General features: G+C 35.9%; 1 protein-coding gene across 1 annotated transcript in view; it reads right to left on the bottom strand.

The window, feature by feature from the left end:
• Nucleotides 1-9409: 9409 nt before the first annotated feature.
• LOC149540794 (U5 small nuclear ribonucleoprotein helicase) overlaps nt 9410-18975 on the bottom strand; it is a 316081-nt gene continuing 306515 nt past the window's right edge. Inside the window, exons 47-50 of the mRNA XM_089801877.1 lie at nt 10823-11026; nt 10501-10641; nt 10278-10409; nt 9410-10178 (exon numbers count right to left, since the gene is read on the bottom strand). Coding sequence (XP_089658003.1) covers nt 10083-10178; nt 10278-10409; nt 10501-10641; nt 10823-11026 — 573 coding nt within the window. The 3' untranslated portion in view covers nt 9410-10082. The remainder of the gene's footprint in view (nt 10179-10277; nt 10410-10500; nt 10642-10822; nt 11027-18975) is intronic.

The following is an 18975-nucleotide window of genomic DNA, read 5'->3' as shown; positions in this document are numbered from 1 at the left end:
TTTTTACTTGGCATGTTTACTAGCTCGGTCTCTACTAGGGTGTTTGACAACCTTTGACTTGTTCGACATGTAATGAAATATAAACAAGTCCTTGTAGCTCGGCCTTCTCTAGATGATTCAACCGCACTAATAACCAACCAATGTTGACTAGAAAATGACTAAGTGTTGGACACTAATAGGCAACAAGGCTTAGAGATCATCATTTTGCACAAATTTTTGACATAAAGTTTTGTCTACAACCTAGAACTCTAGATTTGAATTTTGAGATCTCCACTCTGAAAACTAATAGATCTATACTTGCAAGTGGCAAAAGGGGATTTTTTTGGTGGGGAGAGGCTTGCTTTATTCAAGCCTTGGTTGACAAATAAACCTTAAAATGAAGATCCACTAATACCAAATCATAGATCGATGAATAAGGATATCCTCTTGAATCCTTGGAATGTTTACATGTAAATGCTCCTTGAAATCTTGCTTAAATGGATGATGCCTTGTATGAATCTTACTCTCAAAAGTGGTACTTGAGAAATGTGATGGGTGCTTAAGGAAGTCAAAAAAATGCTTGAATTTTATGTGATATTTCACATCAAGGGAGAAGGCCTTCTTTTGTATATATTTAAGAACAAAATCTAAGAAGGGTTGACTCAAGAAGGAAGGAAGCAATTTAAAAACCCAAAAAACACCTCTAATCTAAGACAAAATACCTTAGGTAACGGAAAACCTAATCCCTTATGAGCGATCAAGAATGAGGTCTTCCCTTACCTAGGGGTTATGGATGACCTTAACCTTTACCCCAAGTAATTTTAGCCTTGGGATGGCCACCAAGATAACAACAAAATATAGAGCAAAAACTCTAGAAAAGGAGAAAGCATAGCATAAGTGCATGGATGGGACTAGGAGATCACAAAAGGGACAATTAAAAGGTCTTACAAGGGAAGCGATTCCATTTTAAGATGATACATTTAGCCCCCACTTTAGCTAGAGTATGAGTTGAACTCAAACTTGTAGTAAAGTAGATCAATAAGCATTAGATAATAGTTTCCAAAATAAGCAGACAAGGAAACAATCAAGCTTGTAGTAGAGTTGTGTCCCTTTTAAGTCTAAAATCAAGATAAGAGATATCACTAATAAAAAACTTAGAAGAGTGTGATTACCTTTCCCATCAATATTTGTTAATTGATAAATTATCTATAGCCTATTGAAGAAGATTTTGGAGCATGGATGTCATTGTTGGAAAGTTGTGACATCAAGAACTTAAAAAACATGATAATCTTATATTTATGTTTTTTCTTTTAACCAAATATTTTTTATCATCAAAAGCAACAAGAGGGAGTTGGCCCATATAAAAAACTAGTGTATTAATAGCACTAGCAACTTTCAGCACATAAACAACAATTATCTTGCCTCTATCAAATACAAAAAAGTAAAGTTCAACGTATTAACAGAACTGATAATGTCATGCAATAGAATAATAATAATAAGAGAGTATCTACACCACATGGAGCGGGTAAAAGTTCTAAAGCCATCCTAGCTAAGCAAAAAGCTAGCAAAACCCATAAAATAAAATAAAACTAGAATTTTCCCAATCGCTTAGACAACAGTGTGGAGGTCCATTCTTCCTTGAGGAACTAGAAAACATCCTTGTAATCTTCACCTGACTTCGGCTTAGTCCCAGTAAATTTGTTATGGAGAGCACAGAGGGTCACTGAACAAACATGCATATCTTTAATAGCAAATTTGTTGGAATCCTCCAAACTACTGTTAAAATTGTCGACTTCCCTTCTCAGCTCTTGAATCTTTGAACCCTACTTATCAAATTTGTCCTTCATTCTATCGAACAACCCACCAACAGTCGAGCCAATAGCCTCCTCGATCTCCTCTAGAACCTACACACCAAAGGGGTTGGGGAGGGATTTGGGATATGGTTTTTGCTTTGGGTTTCTAAGGGGGAGGGAACAGGGGTATTTTTGACATTAGAGGGAGTGGAGGAATTAAAGGATTTACTAGAGCAATTGCCATAAATTTCCTCAGTAGAGTTAGCCACAAAACTATCGGAATCTGACCCACTCACATTTTTAAAGGCTCATTTACACTTCTCTTGGGTATTTAGATCTACAGGCTCCAAGGGTTTCAATAACAGTACCCGACTCAATAGTATAAACCTCATGCTTACCTGTTTTTATGAGCTCACTAGATTTTTTGTCAAGTGGACAATCTATTTTGGGTCTTTTCTTGCCATGGGAAGGGCCGACATGAAGGGGACCAAAGGGGAATGGCCATGTGAGAGACAATAGCTTCCCTAACGGGTGGACAAAGCACACGATGAAAGTTATAATGCCTAAACAGTAATCCTTGATGCAAAATGACATTATCTTTGTCTTTTTGTTAGCCTCAATGTTGCCCTCTATGGAACGCAATAGGTAAAAAGTAACGAAAAATTAAGGTTTTATGGTGTAAATGGTTCAAAAAAGAAAATGGTAGAAATAGTAAATTGTAAACTTCCCTTCAATAGTGAAGTACTTAATAATAATGTAGCAAATATCCTTCCAAACACCCGACAAATCTTCCATGTTGGACTTACCCTGCTTTTTTAACAAGTTCCTCCAGGGGATTGAAGAATTGGTCAAGGGCATCATAGTTAGAAGTCTTACTCATATCTTTTCCCATTTTCTCCCCTCCATGGTTAGGCCTATAGCTTTCAATATGACTTCTTCACTAACCTCGAACTTTAGGCCTCCCATCGCAACCTTCATGTTATTCTAGGACGAAACAAACTTCTTTGAAATATTCTCATCATGCCCACCATACATGAGTTCCATTAAATGTAACAGACCCCCTCCCTCACACACAAACATGGCCTTCACATTGTTCCAATCCTATTAGCCTCAATGCAGAGCTTATTGCCACCCATAGTCTCCAGCATGATGAGCTCAAAGAAATGTCAATTGGTTCTTTTGCAGAATAGCCCAAATGAGATTCAAAAAGCCCTTTTGAATGCAGCTATAACCTTTCAATATGTAACATCCAGTTTTACCGGGTCTAAATTAACATCTAACATACTCAAGAAAATACAGTTATAACTTCAATTTCATAGGAAGACAATTACATCATTCGTATTCATGTGAATAAGATTTACTGTTAAAATTAGTTAGACAAAATTACTTAACTAAAAACTTAAAAACACCATCAAATGAAATTACTACAAAAATTAAAACCACATACCTTGGAAACTGAGTTTGAAATCAAAACTAGGGATGCTTCTGCAACCACTTGGGTTAGTCGACAATACCAATTTAACAATATCACATGATTCAAATTAGGGCTTCCGCTACCATGGATTCAAATTAGGGCTTCCGCTACCACAAATTCAATTAGGGCTTCTGATACCACTGTATCATGTAGGGTTCCAGCTGTCAATCAATTAGGGCTTCGAATTCCTTTCCTTCTGATTACTTAATTATGATAGAAACTTAAGATTAAAAAATATACTTATATTCGTTATTCATATATATAAAAGTAAAATGACGATAACAATGAAATAATTCAATTTAATCTTACTCCTCATAAATAAAAATGATAATACCTATTTCCGATAAACAATTGAATGCATGGTTTATCTCTGTCTGACGCATGTTCGACATCTTGAGAGAGGTGAAACATTGTCAAGGGCTTAACCACCCAACCTCAGACCATAACATATCCCCACACGATCTCTAACGAGAAAGGCCCTCCCTACTTGAAATTGACAGGGGACATCTTGCCATCCACTGGGCATCATGGTATATAACACGCCATACGACTTGGCAGCAGGAGAACACAATAACAAGAATATGCATGAGCTATTAATTAATTCATATTAAATGATAAATATGGAAATGACATAATTGATACCTATTCATATTATTACTGATTCTTTTCTCACACCTCATCACCCATCTTCTTGGCTACACAATCGGGCAAGTCTCAAGTATTTAGAATTCTCAGAGCAGACGAATCTATCAATTTTTCAAGAAGATTACATAGAATCATCATTTCACATTTTGTGATCACATAATTATGTTCTTTTAAGATTCTGGAATTGAATGTTTAACTCTAATAGCCTTCGGCATAATGATCTATGGATCCGTACTATGATTCCTAGCTATCACTTACCTTGAGCAAGGCAAAATTAGAAAGAAAATCAAATCTCAAGAAGATTACATACAATCATCATTTCACATTTTGTGATTACATGATTATGTTCTTTTAAAATTCTAGAATTGAATGTTTAACTCTAATAGCCTTTTGCATAATGATCTATGGACCCATACTATGATTCCTGGCTATCACTTACCTTGAGCAAGGCAAAATTAGAAAGAAAATCAAATCTATAGTATCAACAATTCATCAACGTAACGATAAATGTACATACACATTGTGTTTATATTTTTTAATAATGGTTGGGACAACATATACCTTGCTATGTAAAAAGTTCATTTACAATCAAACATTACCCACAACATATCTTTGGCTTATATTCCTTGTTGAAGTCTGTGATTATATTAGTTCCAGTACATTGGGTTTTTCATGATATCAAAGTCATCTCTAGATTGAGTATAAATGGAAGAATTTAGATTCTAAACTTCATTGCATTTCCATTCTTCATATTGAGATGGTTTATGGTTAAAGAATAATCAATAGTATGAACATACTCAGTGAACTAATATCTTGTAATGCCTATCTTAATTCAATCTATATAATGATAGCTACAGTATAGTGTTATATTCATTGAAATAAAGATATAATGTGACTTGAACATTTTGTTTCCTATGGCTGGAAACAATGATCTCCTGCAATTCTTTTGCTGTGATTGATGGAAGGTCATATAGTTGCACACTATTGTCATTACAAGAACACAATAAAACCGGCTTTGCCTGTTCATCATGCATTTCACATAATGCCAAGATACTGTGATCTCTCTAAATGACTTGAAATACTTGTGTTTGGATAATTCCTTGAACTGTGACCCGCGACAAGAGTGATATGAAGGATTAGGCAGATATAATTTCAAATTCTGATCTTTGCTACTTGGGGTTTCGGTGGCAATGGGTGTTGAAAGGCTGAATCACAGTATTTGAAAAGCATTAGCAGGTGATTGGAAGGGTCACAAAAATGCAGAGAGGAATGAGTTATTCCCAAAATGATCATTGATACTCTAATTTAATGGTCAGCTTGACTATTCAGCTACCTTCAATTATAAAGAAAGCTATTTGAATTCCCAAGATGACCATTCGAATAGATCAAAAATTCAAATTAAAAGATAAAATAAACAGGTTGGAGAAAGATAGTAAAACAATTCGAATTGCCAAAATATTAATCCATTGGCTATGCCAAGTGTTATCATTTAAGTGCAAAGAATATTAAATTGAAAAGAATAAAGTTGGAAGGTTTTTCTTCGAAAATTATAATAACTCTAAAGTTATTATAATTTGAATATTATTAAAATCTTATACATACTTATAAACATCACTTTATTAAATTATTTAATTTTAATGGTGCCAAATCATTTAATATTATACACAAGTTTATAATTATTTATTAAAATAATATGATGAAAAATAAATTAAAATCTTTTGAGATATATTTTACATTTTAACTCAATTATTTTAATTAAATTAATTATTAATAATTCATGCAGTTCCAGAGATGTATCTTTCTTCAAGTCGCTAGAGCTTCTACCCATCTGACTAATGATGGTGATGCTCCTACCTAATTCTTTTCGGACAATGCTTCCACCCCTTCAACGTGCTTCCTACAAGAAATTTATCTGTAATTAAATTATAAATTATTTAATTGTAAATAATCATAAAAGTTAACCTTCATCTCAATTCCATGAATTCATGATCGACGATCAACTAACATGTCGTCTTCACTTGAAATCATAATGACTATCTTACCATTTCGCTAGATTATAACAAATTAAAATGCCAACTGACTTCATACAAACCTCAACAGCTATATTTCAAACTAGGTTAAAAATTGGAATGTAGCACCATGTAATTCCCTGATGAAAGTGACAAGAAAATCTGTAGAGAAGTCGTTTGCCTAATTGTATTCGTGCAAACTCTTAATATTGTGTAAATAATCAGTACCCCACTTGCCTCTATAATTTAAGGCAAAGTTAGGGGAATAAATACTTAAGATCACCAAGATCTCCCCATAATGATACGATATCATTTAAAGTTTGTGCCCATAAATCTTGGAGAAAAGCCCAAAGTTGTCTTTTCGGTTTATAATAGCAATGTGCCTAGTGTCATTTTAGAATTATAAAAAAATCCTACTATACAAAGGGTAGTCATTGTTTCCCTTACAGTGTCACCACATGTATTGATTGATGGTGTTATGCATGGTTGTCTATACCCTTATATTACTCCCTAATTATAAGGTTCCTCATCTCTTGTGGAAGAAAATTTTCCTCCCTCCAACACCTTATCCCTTCCATTTGCAACCCAGTGGCAGCCATTAAGTCCACAACCCCATTTTCCTTTCGATATATGTGACCAAATTTGTGGTTCTGAAATCTCTATGTTTAGGCATTAGTATTATCTAGGATAGTACTGACTCTCAAGCCAACACTAGTCTTTCTGTGAATGGCTTGTATAATAACACTAGAATCACCCTCCACATCAACATTAGCGATTCCTAAGGCTAGAGCCAAATTAGGGCCATAGAATTGTGGCATTCCCTCAGCTCAGTTAACTGTGTGTTCTTTGAGAGGTCCCACATAGGCCACCAAACATCTACCTTTACATTCTCTTAGAATTCAATTCACCCACCTATTTTTCTCCTCTAACAACCCCATCAAAGTTATGTCTGTACCACCCAACCAATGGTGGAGCCCATTTGGTGCTAGCTCTGGCCAACTTCTTGGAATTGTCAATTCTATTGAATCCTTGCAAAAGGTTCTAGTGCCTGACAATTTCAATTTTAGTTGGGGAGGGGGATGAATCTGAGCATTTCCAATAACTAGTATTTACACTTTCAAGAAGCATTCTAAGACCCAGAGCAAAAGTAACTTGAGGGGTATTTTCCTTTTTCCAAAATATCGTGTTATTTTGTTCCTTCCATATACACCAGCAAACATGCGAGGGGATCATCTTCCAAAGCATAGCAACAAGGGGGTGCTCAGAGAAACTGGTCCAATAAACAAATTGTTTGAGATACACATCCATCATCCAATTGATCCTTAGTTTATTGAGAACCTGATGCCAAATAGTAGAAGGCAGCTTATAATGGATAAAAAGGTAGTTAATGGTTTCCTGCTCTTTTTTAAACAAAACACATCTAGTGGCTAAACTAAAGCACCTCTTAATAAGATTGTCTTGGGTGAGAACCTGCCCATGTAGAAGGTTCAACCAAAAGAAATTTATTTTGGGGGTGAGGTGCTTGTCCCAAATTTTGCTCCACTCAAGGCTAGCACAAGGGAGGGCAAGAGTGAGAGGTTGTAAGCCGATCTCGTAGGGGCCCAAAGGATTTTGTCCTCCATGTTAGATTGTGGGATCCTAGTGTGCTTCAATTGTTTAGTTAGTTCGTAGGCAAAGATATGTAGCCCATGATTATTAACAACTTGGCCTAGATTGATCCACCACCTCTTACTAATGTACCCCTCCACTTTTTCCCCTAGTCTTTGCATGAACATGGTACTCAAGATATGATTTTCAACAATATTCAAATGAAGTGAGTTATTCTAGTTATCCTTCTAGAAGTTCATTTTCTAACCATTTCCAAGCTGCCATATTAGACCTTTCTGCAAGAGAGCTTTGCATTTGGTAATGTTGTTCCAAATTTTCAAACCCTAGGGAAGATTACTATTCTTAAACTTATTCTTAAAACTTCCACCCTGTAAGTACTTAGCATGCATGATGTTGCACCAATCCTCATTTTCCAACATTAGCTTCCAAGCCATTTTACAATGAGGGCTCTACTGGTGTTTTTTATTTTTCTTAAACCTAATCCACCAAATTTTTTGGGGGAATAGATTGTGTCCCAATTAATAAGGGAGAGTTTTTTTTTTCTTCTTCAATTCCAGACCATAAGAGTTTGCGATGTATCCTTTCCAAATTGTCAACAATGATCCCCGAGATTTTGAAGATGGAAAGGAAGTAGACCGGAATACCTTGGAGGGTAGACTTCAGAAGTTGGAGATTACCCGCATGACTGAAGAGTTTTCCCTTCCACCTTGTGAGTTTCTTTTGAGTTCTCTCAAGGATAGAGTCTTAGAAACCAAAAGTAACATCCTTGACCGTGAGAGAGAGGCCAATGTAGGTAGACAGGGCATTGGCAGGTTGGCATCCTAGTATCTTGGTAATCTTGGTTTGAGTATCATGGTTTGTATTAAAGAAGAAAAATCTGCTTTTTTGAAGATTGATATTTTGACATTTCCATTCTTTTAACCAAATGTTACATAACAATATCTTTTGCATTATTGTACCTTCTAACCCTTGTACAAGGCAGGGACTCAAGCTCTGTCAGAACTGTTTATGTACGTGATATTCTAAATCAATTTCTAATTTTACACTATAAATATGTATGTTATTCTTGTTATTAATAAATATTGTTATTCACAATTTGATTTGATATCTAAATCTAATTACAATTTAAGACTATCTTTTTATCATTTTGGGGAAAAATATATTATTTATACATTTGAATTGAAGTTCTATAAGACGGATTTAATCACATTTCCCCCCCTTGCCAGACTAATCTGAATTAAATTGTTACTCAACTCGAACCATGGACATGGATACTGACAATGATTCTTAAACTGATAAATTTCTTTAATTTCAGATGTCAATATATTAACCAATAAAATGTCATTTTACAAAGTTAAATTCTACCTCCCAGACCAATGAAAGCATAGAATGAATCAAACCTAAAACTGGTCTAGAAATACAGCTCCTACTATTGAATCTTGAAAGAAAAGAATTTTCGAATGACAACATCTGAATCTAGTGACATGATACAGGAGTACGGTTTTATAAAGTCAGTAAATCTTGTATATCTTCCAGATGGTGATCCATCGTGCAAATGCTGTAGCTTCCAGAAGGCAGGCCTCAGCCAATTTTCAGTTTCCCCGAAATAAAAATTGCAATTGTCTAACTATAGTTAACAAGAATGTAAATGTTTACTGACTCATTAAAAAGAAATGTGAATCTCAGTGAATGACAGGCCCGTGGCTGCTGATTTGGAGATGGCTTACGATTGGTGAATATAACTTGCAGACCTTACACTTTGTGAATAATACTTAAACCAACTGTTCTAATTTCACTGTCAACTAGATTGTCAAAGATCGTGGATGACTTTCACTATGGCAGAGAACTTCCAATTTCAACTCACTGGCAGGCATATACAAAAACAAAGCAAGAGATTATGATATCATAATCAAAATATGTATTGCATAAAGCTGCACTACAAAAGGCGTGCCACTGCAAAATGAAAAATTTGGCTTCTAAATTAAGCCATAAAAGATCATCTAGCTAGATATCTAGTGTTGTATAAGGCATGCTAATATGGATGAGAATTATCACATTGGTGACCACATATCTATGTTACCCACGGACACATACCCAGTTTCTTTTATCCATTCCCATCCCAAAAATGTCCTGGGGATAGGGGACAGCTACAAGACTTTGACTTCCAATTCTAGACAAAATTTGACATTTGACTCTCAAGAAAACACAAATTTGACATAAGAATTTTGCTAATTCTTATATTTTAAGGTTCTATAATGTATGAGTGCATGCTTTACCCATATTTTCATACGAATTTTTTACATTTACCTAAATGTTTTAAATTTCCCAAATTTCATATAGCTGTCCTGTTTGCCATCCCCTAACTGTCCCAAAAATTGCTAACCTGGAAACTCATTCCCTCTGCACCCATCCTCAAAACTTGGGGTAACCTTGCACACATGTAAACTCCACTAAGTGCCCTGCAATGTTAAGATCATGGATAAATATTTTGACTGAATGAATTCAGCATCGCTCACTTGGAATAGCAAGAATGCAATATTTAATATGCAAGTATATACTGCCATCTTCTGGCTACTACACAGCCATATGACCATCACAATCGGGACTTCCAAGAGCATAGTGCTGTTCAAAACCCAGGTAGCAGTCTGACACCAGGAAAAACTCTGTTCCCTGTTCATGTTTGACTGTTAATACCAAATCTAACAGATTGGTAATGGGTAATAGTAAACATTAAAAGACAATCATTAGCATAGCCTCATAGAGTATTACCTGCTGGTTAACTTGATCAGGTGATATGACCATACTAGTAATTAGATCCTGAGAAAAGCTTACTCTCTTTAAGGAATATAGCTCATTTGTCTCTGTATTACCAAGGACTAACCACCATGCTTCCTCTTTTATCTGGTAAGAGTCGAAGACAAGGAGGTTGCCAGAAATAAATAAACTGCAAGTTCTTAAAGAAAATCCACATATTGGAGCTTGAAATACTCACCTTTGGGAATCGAGGTGCAAAAGCTCTTGATGCCTTTTTCATTCTTTTTAATTTGACTTCAAGAATATAATATTTGCCAACACTTCTTTCTTCCTTTCCAAGATTCCAATCCACTTGAATTTGAGGAAACTGTCCCAAGACCTGAGGAAAAATTAGGCAGACTCAATATCAAATGCATCTATCTTCACAGACAATATTAACTTCTGGAAGACCAACTAAAAACTAAAAACAAAAGCAGAAAATTTCCTTTTTGTATCTCGAGCTAAGAAAAGAGTGAAAAAAGTTTTTGAGCTAAAACTTCCTATTTACAAAAACTTCATACTTGGAAGAGTTCTGCCAATTCAGATTTGGTAAGAACTGATTGGAGTAGTTGCTGCAGTTCTGTTGTCTCATTCTTCCACAAAGAAGGTTTTGAGAGCTCCAATAACTGCTGCAATTTTGTAATCCCTTCCTGCCGCAAAACATTCACCAGATCATTTGTCATGCTCGGTAACATCCACAAGGACTCCTTTTCAAACCATAACCCCTGCAACAGAAAGTCAAACATATAAGACAAGGAGTGCAAAACCATATAAGACAAACAACTGCACCTGCTGATAAAATCCATAGAGATTTAAGAGAATGACTCATACGATTGTGCTTTGGTATGGCTATAGATTACACCAATATATGGAAAAAATATTGTAGGCAGCAGATAACAGATTTCAGAAAATGGTGGAAGGCACAAGAAAAAGAATCAAAATGTATTGTCTTACAACCAAAACTGAAGAATGATAAGGATGTATGAAAATGGAATTGAAAATAATTTGGAAAATTATTCCATAGGACACCCTTACGAGCGAGTGCAAATTCAACAAAAAATTCTGATTTGGGCATCAGTAGTACCATTTCAAACAAAGAGAAACTCATGTGACTACTTTACAAGGACACAAACAAAATGGGAGAAGCCTTTTGGAATAGGAGACACATTAGGTTGCAAAGAAAGAAGATTGAAATACAAAGTTCTTCCATCTTCCAACTGTAATAACATAAAAGATTAACTGAACAAAACATTATCTCATCCTTGAGTTGACATTTAAGGAAATGAGGAAATTAAAGAGAAACGGTGCACTACCATGCATCTTTATCAATGGAAGCTAATGAAGGCAGATCATAAACCAAAAAGAAATTACTTCAAAACATACTTCCGATCAGCTCAAGTAAGATACTATTAATTTGATGAGGTCTATCACTGAAGAGTAAGTGAAAGTGGCACTGTTTCCTACAGGCAGAAAAAGCTCCAGGACTAAATAGTTTTTAGGCACCTATTTAGGGAATGTTTGGCTTATCGTAGGGAGAACTGTGTAGGAGATGGCAGAAGAAATGTAGGACAAAAAAGGCAGCTACAAAAGAAGGGAATGCTGCCATACTAACCCTAACCCTAAAAAAGAAAGACAGTGCCTCAAATCCTATTCCCCATTTCTCTCTGCAACACAGTTTATAAGATCATAAGCTAAAGTATTGAACTGTTAATGTAAAACAGCATATATGGAAGATAGCATATAATGAGAAAGGATGCGATTTAGAGTTAAAAAGATCTCATATAGAATAACAATAGTGCATGAAGCCCTTCACTCCCTAAATCGTCAAAAAGGAAGAGCACTATAAATACGGTAGACGTGAACAAGGCATATGATAGGGTAGCTTGTAGGTCCCTTGAATATGTTTCTGAAAAGGGCAAAATCACCACAGATTGAAGGGATGAGCTAACAAGTTTTTATTGTCAAATTCCTTCTCTTAGTTAATGAAGTCCCAGCCATGTAATTCCCAGCAAGCAGAGGTCTGAAGTGAGAAAACCAAATCTCTCTGTACTTATTCCTAACAAAGGTATTAGGAAGATCAACAAAAGAGGAAGATGAATACAAAAGGGATCTAAGTCTACTCAACATAGATAAATTGCCATGTGTGCAATTTTTGGCTTGTACTATTCTCCTGAAAATTGAAACAATGGATGAAGCTTGACACATCAAGAGTATTTTAAGGACATATGAAAGTGAAGCAAGACAAAAAAAAAAGTGGAGAGACCCCAATTTTATTTCATTAATTTACTTGAAAACCTAAGGAAAAAGATAAATAGGTATTTCGTTTCATAGTATGTTGACTATGTGTGTTGCTATGCTCCATGGGGACGAATCCCCTACCAAATTTCACCCACTTCCATCTCGGGAATGGAACAGGGATGTGGAGATGGGAGTTTCCAGTTCCTAAATACGTTCTTTTTTTTCGAAAAAGGGTACATTTCGGAAATGCCACTTTGAGAGCAGCAAGCTACAGGGGTATGGCTAGAAGTCCCTGACACAGCTAGGGGACAATTAGACCTCTGCTACCTATCCTTGGGACTTCTAGTCATCTCATATGGCTCAAGCCATGTTTGGACTGTGAAAGTTATAAAATGAGGCATTTTTTATTTTGATAAAAAGGATGGCTGGCTCCCAAGGACTTACAATAGGATGTCTATTGTTTACATTTCAATAAATGCCATTTCATGCATGAAACTTGGGGCCTTTGGCATTTTTTCTATATGTACGCCACATTTTTACAATGAAAAATTTGATTTTGTTAATTTTTGATGTATTCAGCTTCTAAAATGTCTATGGTGAATGGTTTATCAATGTTAAGATATGCATATTCGAAACCTCTCAATATTAAAAATCCCCTGTTTTTTTAATAGTCGTCCTCTATCGTCCCTTAAAAATTGGCCCTCAACCATACCCATATCACAAATGTGCCCTTGTCCTCTAAAACAACCATGTCTACAAAACTCTGTGGAGCATAGGTGTGTTACAATTTGCACGTTTCAATCATTGTGTATTATGCTATTGCTTGGTTTTACAAGTGGTTTATTGACATGTGGTTTTTTACCATTGTATTCTAAGGACATTTTATTGAATCATTTCAATAATTGTATATTTCATTACAATTATTCACTTTAATATAATATTTCATTTATCTGTTACTCCCATTATTTAAATATATATTCCATTATACCATAATCCAGTAATCAGTTTTAAAAAATATTTGTCTACATTATTCTCATTAATTTTATAAATAGATATATGTATCTATTAAAATATATATTCTTTTAGTTTTCATCTAAACTCCTAAATTCCTCACATCAAATTTATCCTCTATATATAGTATTTTGCCTGCCACATGTTGGATTAATGCTTATAAGTTCATACACCAGTCTCTTATCCCACATTCATCTTGATAAAGGATTCACCCTAAGGACATCTATTTAAGCAACATTCCTTCTAATATCAAATCCTTCATTCTTTGCTTACATTAATCGTTTGCATTCTTGGCATCCATTATAGCAATTTAGCAATCTTTGCATTCTAGTTTATCCTGTATCCTAGTTTCTTGTGCAGTTTGCATCTTTTGGTCATTTATCTTTGAATCCTCATTCTTCTTGGTTGCTTGGGCATGTGCATTTGAGACCATTCATCCTTAAGCACAAGATCTTGATTAATACGAGTATAGAGGGGAGAGGTTTTGTTTCTAGTGCAATCACAAATGGAGGGACCTCACAGAATTCACTCCAATTCGTGCAGCAGCAGTCACACAACAGAAACGCTAAGAAACTATTGAAAGTATTAATGATTGTAGCTTCAATTGGATTAATCCAATCAATGAAATAAAATGTTTAAATGGCCTATTGGCCTTAAACATTCGATATCTATCTTTCTCTATTATTATTAATTATGGAGCATTATTATTATTGATTATATATATATATATATACACATACATACGTACGTATGTATATGAGATATATTCCATATATAAATTAATATCATTACAAAATACATTGAGAAAATATTAATTGTGATCATTAATATGAGTTAAGAAGAGAAATGTCTCTGAGTCCATGGGAGACGTGCCTCTTCATATCATATATATATTTCATTGTAAGAGTAACTTGAAAATCATAAATGCTATTACAAGTTACAGCAAAGACCAATTGATCCTACATTAACATGGTATCACAGCAGGTTCCTTACTAGCCTATGAGATTTCACAATGGTAAAGGTGCTGGATGAGAAAAACAACATGTCTGAAACTTGATAGTTTCTCTAGACCACATTTCTGTTTATACAAAGTGGCATCAACATTGTAAATGCTAATCAAATCTGTGATCAAACTAGTACAGTAATGGCTATTTTCAGATTTGAGGTATACTAATATTAGTTTGCTTTCCAGATGATAATCAGATAAGTATGGGTCTGAATTACAATTATATTGAAGATTGAAAGTCAAGTCCGAATGTATATAATTTGATCTCTGAAATCGCTGATCTAAAGAGAATAATGCATTTATATATTTCGATGGTTAGTCTCTTGGATTCAGTCCATATATATCTATTCACTCTAAGAGGCACATAATGAGCGGACTTGACTGTTCCTTATAAGTCACTTTGTGAAGAGGCACAAAGTCACATTATAAACTTGTTGATGTCAGTTTTATACCACTACATAACATATAGCAATTGAATACTTGATATAGAATACCAAAAACTCAACCCTCTCTTGAAAAGTAAATACTCATGAAGAACATGAGAAAACTCCAAGGTTCTTTGCACCTGTGGATACTAACTCAATTATTTTAATGTGATTTGCTGGTTAATCAAATAGGCAGGCTTACGTTGTACTTTCAAGGATGTCAAACTTTTGTTGTGATGGTGATAAAATCTAGCTTTGCAACGTATATTGACTTGACTTTCTCAATTTGCTTTTCCAAATTATTTCACTTCTAACATTACTCTTCAAAAAACTCCAACTACTAAACTACTTGTTGCTTTACTTCTACTCCTATGAATGGAAAGATTAGGAGATGGACGGGGATTAAATCTGATGAAATCTTGCCAACGGCACTACTTCCATAGATGCAATGATTCAAGGGGAAAAAGACTAGACTACCATGCAAGACTTCCTAACAAGCCGCTAGGATGCTAGTGGCCTTGTTTATGTATCCCTATCAAACATCCATTAATATCAACATGCAACTAGCCATCTATTCTTACTCTTGCTTAACAACTTTCTTGAAATAAAATCTACTTTAACAACTTCAATGGAATTTAACTTTAACTATTGGAAGTAGAAACCATGCAATAACACCAGTGTTCTTAATCACCATGCAAGACACAACAACGATAAGAGAAGCAATTTTGGTATTATATAAGCAACAATTTTCTTCAACCCTTTACAAATGAGGGCAAATAACCTTATATAGGGGCCAAAAATACAACCAACAGTAGAGATTAAGAGGCAAAATCAATGATCCAAATCAAATCCCAAAAACCCTAACTAGGGTTGCCACCTCATTGGCCAATGAGAAGACGCCACCTTTTCAATGGACCAATGAAAAAAAGGAAAAGTGGCAACTAATGAGAAGGCAGCAAAATGGTGACCAACCAGAATCAAACACTATTCCTACCCAAGAAGAAACGAGAATTTTCCACTTGGGCTTAGATCAAATGATCCTCTAATATAATTCTACCCTTTTCTTTCATCTTCTTAGCCAAGGCAATGACTTTGGCTAGCCTGTCGTTCACTTCCTTCATGGGAGGGCAAGGTGTGTGCTTCATCTTGAGCTCAATTGAATTCATCATGTTGCTTGCTCCTTGTAGTGTCTTCTCATGATCCTTCTCATATTCTTTTGCATATCCGATAAAGGCAAGTGCCCGAATGCTTCTTCCTGATGGCAACCTTCCCCAACTCATCGAATCTCAATCCAAACTCTGTCTCATTGACGTTCTCCTCTTTGATATCTTCAAAATCAAATGCAACCCCAACATCATTCATCATGGTTGAAATGGAAGTGTCAATGCTTGGGCTGTTTTGTGCAATCTCATTCCGTATCTGTTCAAGTATCCTCAATCTGATGGTCAAAGCAACATACCAAGACTACATCGTACTCCTTCCTCCTCCATCCACCAACTTAGTTCTCTCCGAATATCTCTCCGGTAGCCCAATAACTGCCCATAGCCTGGGAATGCTAAGTCCTTGACTGGAAGGAAATCCTTCCACTCCCCTTCAAATGTTCTGAATTTGTCTCTAATATCCACCAATGACCTGAATGTCAAGATAAAAAAAAGGCAAGAAATTTTACCCACCTTGAATTATATCATTGATCCAATCTTGGATTTCGTGCAATTGAGCTGATATCTCTTCTATGTTGCTCCTGCTGTCTTGCGGAAGGGCTGCCTAATGCAACTGTTGGATAGGCTAGCAATCTCTCCAATACCTGTTTTCAGCCTCTAACTTTACAATCCTCTCGTTTTCCTTCCTCAACCTTTTTCTAATTGAAACCATGCCTTCCTAGATCTCCTCACAATCCATGTCATTCGTGATTCTTCCCAGGTCATGCTCTGCTATCTCATACTCCTGGGCTACAATCTCATCCACTACCTTGGTAACCTTTGGTACAGCAATCTGAACTTTTTGGTGACCCTCATCATCGCTCCTGATTACCTTTGCCACCATCTTTGCAATTTTTTTTTGTTTCTCACTATCTTTCTTTTCCACTAATCCTTGAATATCTTCAACTATTCGGACAGTCACCACCTCGCCTCTTGGCATAAACATTTTCCTTAATCATAGTGGTGCAATGCATCTCCCCAAATCTGGATTCAATTCGACTAGCAAAGCATCACCAACGACCTCAGGCGCCTAGCTTACTTCCACAATATCAATTGGCCTATCCTCTTCTTCACTAGTGACTGTCATATCATCTCTATGTTGGTTCTTCGAGAGAGGAGAGTACTTGGTACCTTTACTGTAACCACTTGATTCTGAATCAGAGCTCACCTCTAACATGACCCTTTGTCCACTTGTATTAACCTCTTGGCTCTTAGCCTCAATTATGCTCTCCCTTGACGGTGTTGCATTCTGTCTCTTTGCTGAAGGCTCCTAGTGTTCTTTACTTTTTTCAACCTCCAAATTTCTCTTTTTGCTCTTAATTGCTCTTTGTTGTTGGCTACTACCCCCACCTTTCTGTCCGACTAACTCCGTTGGACCCTCTTTCTCTAGTTTCATCTTCTCATTAGTAAGGTGTGCCTTCCGAGTTTGTAATTGCCTTAACTTCTCATTGTACCATGACTTAGTGTGTAGATCAATTGTCCTTGTAACTGCCTCTAAGTAAGGATCCTGATGATCATCCCAATCCACTGGACCCAATTCTATTCCATCAACTGTATCATAATCTTCTCTTAGCACATTTTCATCATCTTCCAGCTAATCGCGAATATCAAGGCCTCTCCATCGGATTTCTCTTATCATGCCCACTGACAACCTTGAGAAAGCTAGCTTCCTCACATGAAAGTCATCCTATGCATTGGCCCAAAAATCTTCTGTAGTAGCAATATGTTTGACTATGTTTTTGTGAGATGCCTTGATAAGACCATTAGGATTGAATCCATGTCTTGCTCTATACCATCCTAGATGATACCATTCTAACTCCTCCACAGCTGCAAAGGCGACAAGATTGGGGAAAATATCATTGCCTATTCCAAATGAGAAGGTAATCCATGTCTCACCTTTAAGTTTCATCATCTTGTCGTAATGGACAAGTTGCCTGGCCAACTCCATCAAAACTATTCTGTCGAGTGGGTACCTTGGAAGTCTCTTAGGACAAACTGTATTTCTTGCCACTCCGATATATGCGAATTGCGGAAATTGGATGAACCAACTCCCATACTTCTTAACTTTTGCTTCCGCTTTTGATGAGAGCCTCCTAGCAGGTGTCCCTTGTAATATTCTTACCATCTTCATAGCAAAGGCATTATAAAACATCTTATAATCTTTGGTGCTATGCAAATGAAGCTGTGGATAACACTCATGCACCAAACATTGCCTTGGCCCATTGCCAATCACTCCTAAGGCCTTAAGTCCAAGATGTTCATATAGTCTCGCAATCAGATAGAAAAGGTAGGACCCCATGTAGAATTTCTTTTGAATTTGTATTGTCCTTAGTTGCAACTCTAAATTTTCACTTATAATTCTAGCTTCATCCAAACTTTCTTTCTCAATTTTCAATTTCATCAATAAAATAGTACATCCAATTCTCAAATTGCATACCTTGAGCCATGCCCATGATTCGACTGAGACGCACAATAAGCTCGCCATACTTTGATTTGAAATCTGACTTGGTGAGTTTTAACAACTTGGTAACTCCCTTCTTGCTTTTGTGTAACCAATTCTGCTTTAAATGAATGAAGTACGCATCCTAATTCTCTTGAAAGAACTTGGTTGTTTGATCCATCATTACCACTGTCATGCCTTTTATGCTGGGGAATACTGAATACTTCTTCGACCACTTGTCTGCTGATGTTAGCCAACAATCACTTCCCTTCATCAAAAAATGATGGACATGGTCACAATATCAAACTGGGATGCACACTCCATTACCAATTCCAGACAAGGCAAGGTAGGAGGG

The sequence above is a fragment of the Cupressus sempervirens genome, chromosome 9, assembly GCF_028749045.1.
Source record: "Cupressus sempervirens isolate cs-2001-9-10 chromosome 9, ASM2874904v1, whole genome shotgun sequence".
NCBI classification, from domain to species: Eukaryota; Viridiplantae; Streptophyta; class Pinopsida; order Cupressales; family Cupressaceae; genus Cupressus; species Cupressus sempervirens.
This window is presented reverse-complemented; position numbering and strand designations above follow the sequence as displayed.